This window comes from Rana temporaria, chromosome 12, assembly GCF_905171775.1.
Source record: "Rana temporaria chromosome 12, aRanTem1.1, whole genome shotgun sequence".
Classification (NCBI taxonomy): Eukaryota; Metazoa; Chordata; class Amphibia; order Anura; family Ranidae; genus Rana; species Rana temporaria.
The window spans coordinates 33,765,285-33,781,973 of NC_053500.1; the positions used below are offsets into that span (position 1 = coordinate 33,765,285).

General features: G+C 46.7%; 1 protein-coding gene across 7 annotated transcripts in view; it reads left to right on the top strand.

Annotated features, from left to right (window-relative positions):
- The first annotated feature begins 13,898 nt into the window (after nt 1-13,898).
- Nucleotides 13,899-16,689, top strand: part of HDAC5 (histone deacetylase 5) — a 159,565-nt gene continuing 156,774 nt past the window's right edge. For all 7 annotated transcript variants that reach the window (XM_040331062.1, XM_040331068.1, XM_040331065.1 and 4 more), the window contains exon 1: nt 13,899-14,288. In XM_040331062.1, coding sequence (XP_040186996.1) covers nt 14,161-14,288 — 128 coding nt within the window. In that variant the 5' untranslated portion in view covers nt 13,899-14,160. The remainder of the gene's footprint in view (nt 14,289-16,689) is intronic.

Here is a 16,689-nt window from a genome sequence, read left to right on the forward strand (position 1 = left end):
AGCTCCACGTCCCTGCTGTCACCGCCGTGTCACCGACGATCGCGTGTACCCGGCGGACATCGCGGCCGCCAGGTACACGCATCGGGCCTTCGGCGATGCGTCGGGACAGTTTTTACCCGCCGCGCGCCACCCAGTGGCGCGCGCGGGTAATGCACATAAAGGCCGTTTTTAAACGGCCACTTGGCACTTGAGAGCCGCGCTGCGGACGTATTTCGTCTATAGCGCGGATCTCAAGTGGTTAAAGGGGTTGTAAAGGTACCATTTTTTTCCCTAAATAGCTTCCTTTACCTTAGTGCAGTCCTCCTTCACTTACCTCATCCTTCCATTTTGCTTTTAAATGTCCTTATTTCTTCTGAGAAATCCTCACTTCCTGTTCTTCTGTCTGTAACTACACACAGTAATGCAAGGCTTTTTCCCTGGTGTGGAGTGTCGTGCTCGCCCCCTCCCTTGGACTACAAGAGAGTCAGGACGCCCACTAACACACAGCTCCTTTCTCTATCTGCAACGTAGAGAGCGTCCTGACTCTCCTGTAGTCCAAGGGAGGGGGCGAGCACGACACTCCTAAACCTTGTGGACAGCTTTCCAAGAAGAGTTGAAGCTTTTATAGCTGCAAATGGAGGGCCACCTCAATATTGAACCCTACGGACTAAGACTGGGATGCCATTAAAGTTCATGTGTGTGTAAAGGCAGGCGTCCCAATACTTTGACAATATTGGGCTAGATTCAGATAGCCCTGCGTAATTTAGTGCGGGCGTAACGTATCTCCGATACGCCGTAAATTAGGGCGCAAGTTTCGTATTCATAAAAAACTTGTGCCCTAAGTTACGGCGGCGTAACGTATGTGGGCCGGCGTAAGCCCGCCTAATTCAAATGGGGATGATGTGGGCGTGTTTTATTAAAATTATTGTTGAACCTGCGTATTTTACATTTTTTTTTAACTGCGCATGCGCCATCCGTGAATAAAATCCCAGTGCGCATGCTCGAAATTCCGCCGCAAAACGCCATTGCTTTAGACGTGAACATAAATTACGTACATCCCTAACGACTTACGCAAATGACGAAATTTTTTCAAAACTCGACGCGGGAACGACGGCCATACTTAACATAGGATACGCCTCATATAGCAGGGGTAACTATACGCCGGAAAAAGCCGAACGCAAAACGGCGTAAAAAAAAATGCGCCGGGCGGTCGTTCATTTCTGAATCGGCGTAAATCCTAATTTGCATACTCCTCGCGTAAACATACAGAAGCGCCACCTAGCGGCCAGCCAGAAAATGCAGCCTAAGATACGACGGTGTAAAACACTTACACCTGTCGGATCTTAGGGATATCTATGCGTAACTGATTCTCTGATTCAGGCGCATAGATACGACCTCCCGCACTTAGAGATACGACGGCGTATCAGGAGATACGCCGTCGTATCTTGTCTCTGAATCCGGGCCACGTGTGTGTAAAAGCAGGCGTCCCAATACTTTGACAATATAGGGCCAGATTCACAAAGAGATACGACGGTGTATCTACAGATACACCATCGTATCTCTGACGTAAACTGATCCTATCTATGCGCCTGATTCATAGAATCAGTTACGCATAGATAGGGCTAGATCCGACAGTGTTACAATGTGTTACACTGTCGGATCTTTTTTTCAATTTAAAAATGGCGCCGGGGGCGTTCCCGCTGATTTACGATAAATAATATGTAAATCAGCGAGATACGCAAATTCACGAACGTACGCGGACCCGTCGCAGTGTTCTTACGTCGTTTCCGTAGCGGTTTTCCGTCGTATACTTACCCCTTCTTTTATCAGGCGCAGCCAATGTTAAGTATAGCCGGCGTTCCCACGTCGAATTTGAATTTTCCTACGTCGTTTGCGTACGCCGATTCACGAACACGCGCGTCGCAAGTCCCGCTCACGTCGCAACCACTGACGTCCTAGTGACGTCAGTGGGAGCAATGCACGCCGGGAAATTCTCCGGACGGCGCATGCGCATTTAAATCGTCGCGGGAACGCGCCTGATTTAAATAGTACACTCCCCTAGCCGCGGAATTTGAATTCCGCTGGGGGATTTAGGATCCGCCGTCGCAAGTTTGGAGGTAAGTGGTTTGTGAATTAGCCACTTGCCTCCTAAACTTGCGGGAGCGGATCTTAATTCACGTAGATCGAGCGGATCCGCTGAGCTACGTGAATCTGGCCCATAGTGTATTTTTTGTCTGTGATCATCAGCTCCATCTAGTGGCCATAGTACAGTATTTTCCTGATTTAAACTATCTTCAGAATGAAGAACATTCGAACTGGAGAGAAAATATTTACTTTATTTCACTATTTTATTTTGTTTATCACCATTAAGCGCAAATTTTAGTTTGTATTGTATGAAAAGAAAATAGGCTAGCAACATTTAGTTTTTCCCCAATGCACTCATAATTAATGCTAATTAATAATAATTAATTAATAATTTAATTTAAATTTAATTAATTTAATTAATTTTTTTTTTTTTTGACAATAAAACAAAATTCTCCTGCGCTCTGTTGTTTTCGCTAATGTATTTTTTTTGTGCATTGCCATTGAAGCCGATGTGGCCAACGATGTGCGTTGATGCATCAAAAAAGGCACCTGTCCCCAATGCATGGCAGCACAGCGCACACGTATGAACAGGCCCCATTGAAAAGAATGGAAATTCTCTTGTTGTACGTCATACAACACACTTTAAATTGCATAGATGTAAAAGGGGACGAGGGACCTGTTCACACTTTGGTGTTGCAGTTACAGAAGTCTATCAGCAAAGTGCTTTGGGCTGCCGCTCGCACCAGAGCATGTAAAATGCGATGCGGCGCATTGCGTAAAACATGCAGAAACGCATGTTACATGCCTGGTAATGTGGCATTTAACCACTTCCCATCCCGGCAATTGTAAATTGACAGCCACAACAATTGCCGGGAGGACGTCATATGACATCCTCGGGCTTCCCTGCCGCTGGGGGGCCCGCGCGCGCCGCGTCACTCAGGTGCCGATGTCCGCCAGGTACCCGCGATCGGCAGTGACAGAGCAGGGACGTGATCACACAGATCCACATCCTGTTGGGGAGAGGAGACCGATGGTGTGTCCCTTTTACATAGGGACGCTGATCGGTCCCCTCCCCCCACAGTTAGAATCACCTAGCAGGGCACATATTTAACCCCTTGATCGCCCCCTAGTGTTAACCCCTTCCCTGCCAGTCACATTCATACAGTAATCAGTGCATTTTCATAGCACTGTTCGCTGTATAAATGTGAATGGTCCCAAAAATGTGTCATAAGTGTCCGATGTGTCCACCGTAATATTGCAGTCCTGACAAAAATCGCAGATAACCGCCATTACTAGTAAATAAAAAATAATAATAAAAAAAATCATAATTCTAACCCCTATTTTGTAGGCGCTATAACTTTTGCGCAAACCAATCAATATACGCTTATTGCGATTTTTTTTATTTTTTTTTACCAAAAATATGTAGAAGAATACGTATCAGCCTAAACTGAGGAAAAAATATATATATTTTTTTAATTTGGGATATTTATTATAGCAAAAAGTAAAAAATATTGGGCCGGATTCAGATAGAATGGTCTAACTGTCCGCCCGGCGTAATACGCCACTGTAACTTTGGGCGCAAGTTCTGTATTCAGAAAGAACTTGCGCCCTTAGTTACGGCGGCGTAACGTATGTGTGGTGGCGTAAGCCCGCCTAATTCAAATGGGGATGTTGGGGGCGTGTTTTATTTAAATTTGAGTTGACCCCGCGTATTTCGCGTTTTTTTTAACGGCGCATGCGCCGTTCGTGAAAAAATCCCAGTGCGCATGCTCGAAAATCCGCCGCAAAACGTCATTGCTTTCGACGTGAACGTAAATTACGTCCAGCCCTATTTGCGAACGACTTACGCAAACGACGTAAAAATTTCAAAACTCGCCGCGGGAACGACGGCCATACTTAACATAGGATAGGCCGCACATACCCCTCATATAGCAGGGGTAACCTTACGCCGGAAAAAGCTGAACACAAACGACGTAAAAAAAAAGCGCCCGGCGGTCGTTCGTTTCTGATTCGAAGTAAATAGTAATTTGCATATTCCTTGCGTAAACAAACGGAAGCGCCACCTAGCGGCCAGCCAGAAAATGCAGCCTGAGATACGACGGTGTAAGACACTTACACCTGTCGGATCTTAGGGATATCTATGCGTAACTGATTCTCTGAATCAGTCGCATAGATACGACGGCCGGACTCAGAGATACGCCGTCGTATCTCCTATCTGAATTCCGGCCCATTGTGTTTTCTTTTCAAAATTGTCGCTCTTTTTTTGTTTATAGCGCAAAAAATAAAAACCGCCGAGATTATCAAATACCACTAAAAGAAAGTTCTATTTGTAGGGAAAAAAAGGGCATCAATTTTGTTTTGGAGCCACGTCGCACGACCGCGCAATTGTCATTCAAAGCGTGACAGTGCTGAAAGCTGAAATTTCGCCTGGGCAGGAAGAGGGTATATGTGCCCATTAAGCAAGTGGTTAATTGAATGGCACCCAAACCAACGGCGCTGTCCGATGGACATGTATTGCTGTGCAGTGGAACTCAAGGCGTGGTGAGTTGCCAAAAAAATGTTCCATGTGCGTTGCCGTGCATTGTGAAGCATGTTCATTTTCAAGATTCAGAATGAACGACACCACAATTACACCAACACATTTATTGTGCATTGTGGTAAAGTAAGCAGCAACACGTATGCTACCGCAACGCCATAGTGCGATCAGTCCCTTTTATTCATTTTGCTGTAGTACCAGACTGCACCAGCAGGTGGCGATCCAAGTGATGCCTGGAACTGCAGAACTTCATTCAGAAGAAATGGCAGTGCATCTCACCAACGCATTTAACGTGTGTTGCAGTAAAGTGCACAGAAACGCATGCATTGCCGCAATGCGTGACTGCTGGTGTGAATCATTGCTAACAAAAGACTTATCTTTGGTCTGTTACATATGAAAAAAGGTTTGTTATATCGGCTCAAGAAGTACAAACCATCCTATCTCAAACAATGTTATCAGGAATTGTGTTAGGACTATAGAACCCCCCCCCCCATAGATTTGTATTTCTGTCCATCCAGTCCTGATATTTAAACAGCCCCATCACACAGCACAGTCCTGTCTAGCAGAAGAGGGGACCTTCTTTGTCGCAGTTTCACTTTCACTTACAGGCAGTGGCGATGCGTCCATAAAGGGTGCATGGGCGCCTCCCCCTCTCTCCTGCACCGTTCTAATCACCATAGATAGATTTAGGCATTGCCTGAATCTATCTATGGTCGCTGCTGACACCCCCTATTCAGGTGTCTGGCTACTGAATTACACCGGCGGGGGTGTTTTTTGGAAGCGCCTGATTAGAGCCGTAGGCTCTAGCAGGCGCCATGCTGGGCGTTCGCTGTTCACTCAGCTGTGTGTTAGCAAAGTGAAGGAATTCGCTTTGCTAACACTGAATCCGCCTCTCAGCCAATCAGGTAGACACGGAGGACTTGCAGGAGACCACCGCTGACCCGCTCCAAGACAGGTAAGTGCCAGGCAGCATCTGATGGGGCACAGTAGCGGCAATTGATCGGCACACTGGCAGCATCTGATGGGGCACAGTAGCGGCAATTGATGGGCACACTGGCAGCATCTGATAGGTCACAGTAGCGGCAATTGATGGGCACACTGGCAGCTTCTGATGGGGCACACTGGTGGCAATTAATGGGCACACTGGCAGCATCTGATGGGGCACAGTAGCGGAAATTAATGGGCACACTGGCAGCATCTGATGGGGCACACTGGTGGCAATTGATGGGCACACTGGCAGCATCTAATGGGGCACAGTGGCGGAAATTGATGGGCACACTGGCAGAATCTGATGGGGCACAGTAGCGGAAATTGATGGGGCACACTGGCAGCAATTGATGGGTACAGTGGCTGCGTTTGATGGCACAGTGGCTGCAATTGATATTTTTTTTTCAGTTTGTTTGCACCCCCCAAACATTTTGAGCACCAGTCACCACTGCTTCTCACTGACCACCGATGTAAGAAGCATTCTTCTTACTGACCCCCAATGTAAGGAACATGCTTTCCACTCACCACCACTGTAGAGAGCATTCTTCCCACTGACCACCAATCTAAGGAACATTCTTCCCACTGATTTCCAATGCAAGGAAAATTCTTCCCACTGACCACCAATGTAGGGAACATTCTTCCCACTGACCACCAATGTAAGGAACATTCTTCCCACTGATTTCCAATGCAAGGAACATTCTTCCCACTGACCACCAATGCAAGGAACATTCTTCCCACTGACCACCAATGTAAGGAACATTCTTCCCACTGACCACCAATGTACGAAACATTCTTCCTACTAACTGCCATTCTAAGGGGAACGCTTCCCATTGGCCACGATGTAAGGCTATTCTTCTCACTGATCAACAATGTAAGGGCCACTTTTTCCATTGACAACCAATGTAAAGGCCACTCTTTCCTTTGGTCACCAATGAAACGAACACTCCTCCCACCGACCACCAATGGAAGGAGGTTTCTTACCACCGACCACTAATGGAAGGAGAATTCTTCCCACCAGGGCTTTTTTTCAGGGGGCTCAGACCCTTTGGTGCCTGCTCACCACAATCACTTGTAAACCCAGAAGTCTGGTTTCTGTGTTTTACAAGTGACAGCTCTGCACTCTGTGTGTAACCCCCCTGAACTCTGCACTCTGTATGTAATGCAATCCTGGTATTTAATGCCCCTTTAAGAACCTTGTACTGTTTTTGAAATCTGAACGGGGTCGTGGTTGAGTTCCTGCACCTATTTTCTGAGAAAAAAAGCTCTGCTTCCCACCAACCACCAATGGAAGGAGGATTCTTCCCTCCAACCACCAATGGAAGGAGGATTCTTCCCTCCAACCACCAATGGAAGGAGCAGTCGTCTCACTGACCACCAATGTAAAGGCCACTCTTTCCTTTGGTCACCAATGAAACAAACACTCTTCCCACCAACCACCAATGGAAGGAGGATTCCTCCCACCAGGGCTTTTTTTCAGGGGGCTCAGACCCTTTGGTGCCTGCTCACCACAATCACATGTATAAACAGAAGTCTGGTTTCTGTGTTTTACAAGTGACAGCTCTGCACTCTGTGTGTAACCCCCCTGAACTCTGCACTCTGTATGTAATGCAATCCTGGTATTTAATGCCCCTTTAAGAACCTTGTACTGTTTTTGAAATCTGAACGGGGTCGTGGTTGAGTTCCTGCACCTATTTTCTGAGAAAAAAAGCTCTGCTTCCCACCAACCACCAATGGAAGGAGGATTCTTCCCTCCAACCACCAATGGAAGGAGGATTCTTCCCTCCAACCACCAATGGAAGGAGCAGTCGTCTCACTGACCACCAATGTAAAGGCCACTCTTTCCTTTGGTCACCAATGAAACGAACACTCTTCCCACCGACCACCAATGGAAAGATGATTCTTCCCACCGACCACCAATGAAAGGAGCAGTCTTCTCACTGACCACCAATGTAAAGGCCACTCTTTTTATTGATCACCAACATAAGGGCCAGCGGTTTAGACATTAATGGCTGTGTGTTGAGTTATTTTGAGGGGACGACAAATTTACACTGTCATACAAGCTGCACACTCACTACACAACATTGTAGCAAAGTGTAATTTCTTCAGTGTTGTCACATGGAAAGATATAATAAAATATTTACAAAAATGTGAGGGGTGTACCCACTTTTGTGAGGTAATGTGGCCATGCGTCTCACCATTCATTGGCCAGTAACTATGCAATGCTAACAAAGGGGGGGGCCAAACGGCAATTCCCATAGGCTCTGTGGTCCGCGTGTGCGGAGTACTTGTGTGTTCTGAGGTACATGGGGCATCGGAGGGGTGATTGGGGTAATTAGGAACCCTCGCCCCGCAACCCCCCTTTATCGGTATCTACAGACCCCCCCCCCCCCCTGTATAGACCGCCACAGACAACGGCTACAAAACAGGTTTCTGTAAATTGTGTGGCGAGTTCCTCCCGTAATCCCCCCCTTGCAGGCACGGCCCCGCGCCCTCCTCCTTTTCCACATTCCCTCCTTTTCCAGAAGGATTGGGTGTTTCATGAGAGAAATACTGCTGGGGTTACCATGGCAACCGGCTCTCGGACTCAGCAAGTTCCCAGAACCTTCGGCGGTGGGATAGACAAGACTGTGAGTGAAAATAGTATAAGAGCGAAAAGAGGAGGGGGGAGGGGGGGGGTTAATGCTTAAAAAAGAACGTCAGAATTCTGGCGTCAATCTGGAAGAATATTTATGTGGAACGTGTAAAAAGAGCGCAAGCTCTTCAGAACGAAGGCGGCTCTCTAGAATTTTATAAGGTGTCTGGTGGACGGGGAGCACAACCCCACAGCAAGCCAATCGGCTTTCGGCTTTAAAAAGCTTAGCCCGACTTTGCAATAAGAGGTGATCGGTGATTGGCTGCTGTGATTGAGGCTCATTCACACAGCGCAGGCGCACGCATGTTTTCTGTCGTGTCACCGAGCTCCTAAGGCCTCGTACACACGATAGGATAGCCAGAGGACAATGGTCTGAAGGACCGTTTTCATCGGTCAAAACCGATCGTGTGTGGGCCCCATAGGTTATTTAACCTTCAGTTAAAAAAATAGGAACTTGCTTAAAAATTTTACCGATGGACGCCTAACCGATAGGTCAAAACCGATCGTTAGTATGCAAAACCATCGGTTAGAAACCCACGCATGCTCAGAATCAAGTCGACGCATGCTTGGAAGCACTAAACTTCGTTTTTTTAGCACGTCATTGTGTTTTACGTCACCGCGTTCTGTCACGATCGGTTATTTAACCTATGGTGTGTAGGCATGACGGACCATCAGTCAGCTTCATCGGTTAACCTAAGACAACGGTCCTTCAGACTGTTGTCCTCTGGTTAACCTATCGTGTGTACGAGGCTTTAGGCTGCCTTCACATTATAGCTTTTCATGGACGTGCAGAATCGCGCCACACGCCTGCACGTTTTTTTGTGCGCTGTTGCGCCACATGAACACACACATCCCTTCAGCTGGAAAGTGGCGGTGTTCACCTGACATGGCTGCGATGTTTTACTAAGCAGGAAATATACCCTGTCGTGTTTGGCGGGCACTACCACCCGCTGAACGCGACATATTATGCCCCCTAAACACGACAACCATTTTTCCGTCAGGAATCCCGATCGTATGTATGCGCCATCGGACTTTTTCCCACAGGAAAAAAAAAAAGAGAGCAGGATCTCTTTTTTTCCTGTCAGGAAAAAATCAGAGCGGGAAAAACGTAATTTTCTTGTCTCGTCATCGTTTTTTACATCGCCACGTTCTTGGTAGTCAAAAGTTCACCGGGCGTTTGTGTGACCGTGTGTATGAAAGGCAGGCTTGAGAGGAATTCCGTCGGGAAAACCTTCGTTTTTTTTTTTTACGAAAGAAAACCGCTCGTGTGTACGCGGCATTAGAGTTAATGGGGCTTCTCTGCAAACCTATGCGATGCACTTGATTTGAATTGTGGTAGTCCGGTATTTAGGGGGTTAAAGCAGGCGGCATGGAGGCGATACAACACCTTCTCACCATCTGCCAAACGCTTTCTGAAGAGCGATCTGAATGCGGATTGCTCTTCAGAGGGCAACGGAAGTGAAAACTAGCCCCCCCCCCCAACCTCCAAATTTACATGGCAGCTGGAGGATTGAGTTCACCCTGCCGTTGCCGCAAAGCTTTACTTAACTCGCCGTGTTAGGGTATGGCGGGCGGCACCACCCGTCAGACTCGCCCATTGAAGTCAATAGGGACTGCTTGCCAAACGCGTTGCGGTAGTTCAATGTAAAATCCCCATTGGGATTAAAGAAACTCCTTTGTGTAGGAGGCGGCAGTGTGGCCCCTGTAACCGCGTGTATAAAGCAATCCATCATGGAGGGTGAAAATGTCTGGCGCCCATAATCAATGAGGACAACCTGACCATTCACCCCCCCATTGGGTGCCTTCAGCAGAGGAGTCTCCAAACTATGGCCCACGGGCCACGTGTGGCCCTCTACAGGCTTCCATCCGGCCCACAGTGAGGGTCAGGGGTGTATCCTCATTGTGCACAGATTAAGGATTCGGGACAGCAGTGGCTCCACCTGCAGTCCAGGGCGGTTATTTCTTTTCTGCATCAAAAACGCATGAACAGTAGACTACATGAATCTCATTGGCATAGTTCTCTTCCTTCTAGTACAGTCAATAAAAGTAGAACATGCTGCATTTTTTCTGAAAAGAACTGCATCGGAATACAGCAAAACACATTACGGTAAAAAAGGGGAAAGTTTGGGGAAAAAATTAACTGTAACACACTGAAAATGCATCAAAAACGCACATGTAGAAATGCATCCAGGCTGCGTTTCTGTGGTGTGAACCGGCCCTGAACCCCCCCCCCCCAACCTGCACCCAGGCTCTGTAAGGGGGGACTCTGATGGGGACCTGGATCAAAGGGGAACTCTGATTGAGAGATGGATTTAAGGGGGAACTCTGATGGGGACCCTGATGTAAGGGAGAACTCTAATGGGGACCCTGATGTAAGGGGGAACTCTGATGGAGACTTGGATGAAAGGGGAAACCCTGATGGGGACCTGGATGTAAAAGAGACTCTGATGGGGACCCTGATGTAAGGGGAACTTTGATGGGCACCTGGATGTAAGGGGGAACTCTGATGGGCACCTGGATGTAAGGAGGAACTCTGATGGGCACCTGGATGTAAGGGGGAACTTTGATGGGCACCTGGATGTAAGGGGGAACTCTGATGGGCACCTGGATGTAAGGAGGAACTCTGATGGGCACCTGGATGTAAGGGGGAACTCTGATGGGCACCTGGATGTAAGGGGGAACTCTGATGGGGACCTGGATGTAAGGGGAACTCTGATGGGCACCTGGATGTAAGGGGAACTCTGATGGGCACCTGGATGTAAGGAGGAACTCTGATGGGCACCTGGATGTAAGGAGGAACTCTGATGGGCACCTAGATGTAAGGGGGAACTTTGATGGGCACCTGGATGTAAGGGGGAACTCTGATGGGGACCTGGATGTAAGGGGGAACTCTGCTGATGGGCACCTGGATGTAAGGGGGAACTCTAAAGGGGACCTGGATGTAAGAGAGACTCTGATGGGCACCTGGATGTAAGGGGGGAACTCTGATGGGCACCTAGATGTAAGGGGGGACTTTGATGGGCACCTGGATGTAAGGGGGAACTCTGATGGGCACCTGGATGTAAGGAGGAACTCTGATGGGGACCTGGATGTAAGGGGGAACTCTGATGGGCACCTAGATGTAAGGGGGAAGGATGTAAGGGGGAACTCTGATGGGCACCTGGATGTAAGGGGAACTCTGATGGGCATCTGGATGTAAGGAGGAACTCTGATGGGGATCTGGATGTAAGGAGGAACTCTGATGGGCACCTGGATGTAAGGAGGAACTCTGATGGGCACCTGGATGTAAGGGGGAACTCTGATGGGCACCTGGATGTAAGGAGGAACTCTGATGGGCACCTGGATGTAAGGGGGAACTCTGATGGGCACCTGGATGTAAGGGGGAACTCTGATGGGGATCTGGATGTAAGAGAGACTCTGATGTAAGGGGACCTCTGATGGGGACCCTGAAACAAGGGGGGACTCTGATGGGATTTTTGCTGACTTGTGAATAATATACAATGTGGTCCTGGTAGTGAAAAGTGGGATCCCTGCTGTAGAACATAGAACTGCTCTGTGATAGGTCCAGTGCTGTCATGTGGGGGCGGGGAGATAGTCCTCAGCCTTGTGTAAGCTCTGAGTGAGGTGAGAACTTCCTCCTATGTGACTGTATCGGAAGATTTATTCATTAAACTTCAGGTCGTTATGAGGAATTGATTTCAGCCTCTGGGAATCCTTCATCTCAGGGTGACCACACACACATCTGATTGTACAAACTTCCCGACATCTACCATCAACTATGTCGTGGACGGGTCTGCCTGATGGATACAAGCTGAATGGGTTGCTTAGGTGTGTCTACTTTCACCTCGTTTTTGTACAGTGATTGTACAATCCGATTGGCCAGTCTGGTACTCTGCACAATTTGGTTGTACAATCTCCTGTGGATGGAAAGGGCCCGCCCGACGGGATACAAGATTGGTAGATCTAAAGAAGATTGTACAATCAGATTGTACAGTGCATGTTCACCTTAACACTATTTGAGATTACATAGGGGAAAACCGAGATGTGATTAATCACCTATGGTCGTATCTTCCAACTATCGATGGAAATCCTCTTCCCCGTGTATGGCGCGTTGGTTGAACAGGTTGTTGAGTCTAGATTCCCAAAGAGGGAGATTAATCGTAAAATAAATCGATCATTTATTGAATCTTGCATGGCCACCATTAGATCTACCAACAGCTATGTAGTAGAAGGGTCTGTCTGATTGGATACAAACTGATTGGATAGATTCGGTAAGTCCTTATATTTCATAAATCAAACGTTGATTGTAAAATGATTGTAAGGTCTGATTGTAACCTGTATGGGGAGTCCGACGTCAAGCGCCCCCTGGTGCCTAATGTATGAAAGTGTAATTAGTGGAACAGGTTCATGCACTCCAGAGCTCTGCCGTCCGCATACATTCCAAGGGTGTTTGGCAGCCATAAAGGAGATTGTGCAATCAGATTGTATGTGTGTGTCCAATATAAAGGAGACTGTACAATCAGATTGTATGCACGTTGCCACCATAAAGGAGACTGTACAATCAGATTGTATGTGTGTGGCCAATATAAAGGAGATTGTGCAATCAGATTGTACAGTCTTCTTTATATTGGCTGCATACAATCTGATTGTACAATCTCCTTTATATTGGCTGCATACAATCTGATTGTATGTGTGTGACCAATATAAAGAAGACTGTACAATCAGATTGTATGTGTGTGTCCAATATAAAGCAGACTGTACAATCAGATTTGTATGTGGGTGGAAAATATAAAGGCGAATGTACAATCAATCTCCTTAGTGGCGGCCACACACATACAATCGGTCACTAAGGAGATTGTGCAATCAGATTGTATGTGTGTGGCTAATATAAAGGAGACTGTACAATCAGATTGTATGCAGCCAATATAAAGATTGTCCAATCAGATTGTATGTATGTTGCCACCATAAAGGAGATTGTGCAATCAGATTGTATGTGTGTGGCTAATATAAAGGAGACTGTACAATCAGATTGTATGCAGCCAATATAAAGATTGTACAATCAGATTGTATGTATGTTGCCAATATAAAGGAGACTGTACAATCAGATTGTATGTGTGTGGCCACCGATAAGGAGATTGTACAATCAGATTGTATGTGTGTGGCCACCACTAAGGAGATTGTGCAATCAGATTGTATGTGTGTGTCCAATATAAAGGCGACTGTACAATCAGATTGTATGTGTGTGGCAAATATAAAGGAGAATGTACAATCAGATTGTATGCAGCCAATATAAAGACGATTGTACAATCAGATTGTATGCAGCCAATATAAAGGAGACTGTACAATCAGATTTTATGCAGCCAGTATAAAGGAGACTGTACAATCAGATTGTATAGTGTGTGGCCACCATAAAGGACCCTTAGATCTCAATGGGAGGTGTGGAGAAGACGTTGCCGGATGGCAGAGCCTCTGAAAATCCGTCTTAAAGCCGCAGGCGTCTCTGCCGGAGAGACCTGTGTACAGCCTGAGCCAGCTGGGGGGCGCGGCCCCTTTAATGGGATGCAGGCTTTTTATCCCAGTGGCCCCGCCCCTCATTTACAAGTCAGGCCCTTCCAGTGACAGGCTATTTTTAGGCCAGGGAGTCACGTGATCTGGGAAGGGGGGGGGGGGGTGACGTCACTGAATGTTGTTGTTGGTGGAGAGACTACAAGATCGAAGAGGGAGAGACTGCAAGGAAGGCAGAGAGACGGCAGGGAAGGGGAGTGATGGACAGGGATGAGGCTAGACAGCCAGGGGCCCTTCTATGACAGCCTGATGTCTCCGGCTATAGACACTGACCCCAGACACACACAAGAGACAGCCGTCCTCTGACTACAACAAGAGACATCCCTCTACCCACCAGGAGAAACACCAGACATCCCGCTCACCGCTCGTTTGGTGGATGAGACTGACCAAGACCAACCCCGGAGAGACGACCGACCAAGACCAACCCGGAGAGACCCCACACCCCGAATCCCGAGACGTCTCCTCACCTGAACGGACGCCTCTGAGACACCAGCCAGAGCTCAGGTAGCACCTGTTATGCAGTGGATGGGGGACTCGTTCCTCTCTTGTGTGTTGAATGTTTTATGTCTCTGATGTTGTCACTCGTAGTTCTTATTCCTAAAATATTGGGTAGAGCGAGAGGGGCTTCCGTAGGACTTTTCATTTCCACTCCAGAACCTTTCTTTTATTCCTTTTATGAGTTTTATTTTTAGCCACGAGCCTTTCCTTTATAAACGCATGACGGGTGCTAGAAGCAGAATGAACAGTACGCTTTATGTACAAATCGGCAGAATTGAATAAAAATGGAGATTCGGGAGACGTGATATGAAGATGACCCAGTGCCGAAACTTGACCAGATACCACCAGAAAATGCTTGTTGTATCTGATCGGTTTAACGTTGAATTTAGGATTGAAGGTGTAGATGAATAACGATGAATAATGACCGTACGTGTTCAGAGATCCTTACCATTACCTGTAAGTACACGGGGTCTTAGTAGGCATGACTGCCAACCAGCAAGATGACCCAGTGCCGAAACTTGACCAGATACCACCAGAAAATGCTCTGTTGTATCTGATCGGTTTAACGTTGAATTTAGGATTGAAGATGTAGATGAATAATGACCGTACGTGTTCAGAGATCCTTACCATTACCTGTAAGTACACGGGGTCTTAGTAGGCATGACTGCCAACCAGCAAGATGACCCAGTCCCGAAACTTGACCAGATACCACCAGAAATTGCTCTGTTGCATCTGATCAGTTTAACGTTGAAATTAGGATTGAAGATGTAGATGAATAATGATGAATAATGACCGTACGTGTTCAGAGTTCTTTACCATTACATGTAAGTACATGAGGTCTTAGTAGGCATGACTGCCAACCAGCAAGATGACCCAGTGCCGAAACTTGACCAGATACCACCAGAAAATGCTTGTTGTGTCTGATCGGTTTAACGTTGAATTTAGGATTGAAGGTGTAGATGAATAGCGATGAATAATGATGAATAATGACCGTACGTGTTCAGAGATCCTTACCATTACCTGTAAGTACACAGGGTCTTAGTAGGCATGACTGCCAACCAGCAAGATGACCCAGTGCCGAAACTTGACCAGATACCACCAGAAATTGCTCTGTTGCATCTGATCGGTTTAACGTTGAAATTAGGATTGAAGATGTAGATGAATAATGATGAATAATGACAGTACGTGTTCAGAGTTCTTTACCATTACATGTAAGTACATGGATTGGGTCTTAGTAGGCATGACTGCCAACCAGCAAGATGACCCAGTGCCGAAACTTGACCAGATACCACAAGAAAATGCTTGTTGTGTCTGATCGGTTTAACGTTGAATTTAGGATTGAAGGTGTAGATGAATAACGATGAATAGTGATGAATACTGACCGTACGTGTTCAGAGATCCTTACCATTACCTGTAAGTACATGGATGGGGTCTTAGTAGGCATGACTGCCAACCAGCAAGATGACCCAGTGCCGAAACTTGACCAGATACCACCAGAAAATGCTTGTTGTGTCTGATCGGTTTAACGTTGAATTTAGGATTGAAGGTGTAGATGAATAATGATGAATAATGACCGTATGTGTTCAGAGATCCTTACCATTACCTGTAAGTACATGGATGGGGTCTTAGTAGGCATGACTGCCAACCAGCAAGATGTCCCAGTGCCGAAACTTGACCAGATACCACCAGAAAATGCTTGTTGTGTCTGATCGGTTTAACGTTGAATTTAGGATTGAAGATGTAGATGAATAATGACCGTACGTGTTCAGAGATCCTTACCATTACCTGTAAGTACATGAAGTCTTAGTAGGCATGACTGCCAACCAGCAAGATGCCCCAGTGCCGAAACTTGACCAGATACCACCAGAAAATGCTTGTTGTATCTGATCGGTTTAACGTTGAATTTAGGATTGAAGATGTAGATGAATAATGATGAATAATGACCGTACGTGTTCAGAGTTCTTTACTTTTACCTGTAAGTACATGAGATCTTAGTAGGCATTACTGCCAACCAACAAGATGATCCAGTGCTGGAACTTGAGTAGATACCACCAGAAATTGTCCTGATGTATCTGATCAGTTTAACGTTGAATTTAGGATCTGATTGAATAATGATGAATAATGACTGTACGTGTTCAGAGATCCTTACCATTACCTGTAAGTACACAGGGTCTTAGTAGGCATGACTGCCAACCAGCAAGATGACCCAGTGCCGAAACTTGACCAGATACCACCAGAAATTGCTCTGTTGCATCTGATCGGTTTAACGTTGAAATTAGGATTGAAGATGTAGATGAATAATGATGAATAATGACAGTACGTGTTCAGAGTTCTTTACCATTACATGTAAGTACATGGATTGGGTCTTAGTAGGCATGACTGCCAACCAGCAAGATGACCCAGTGCC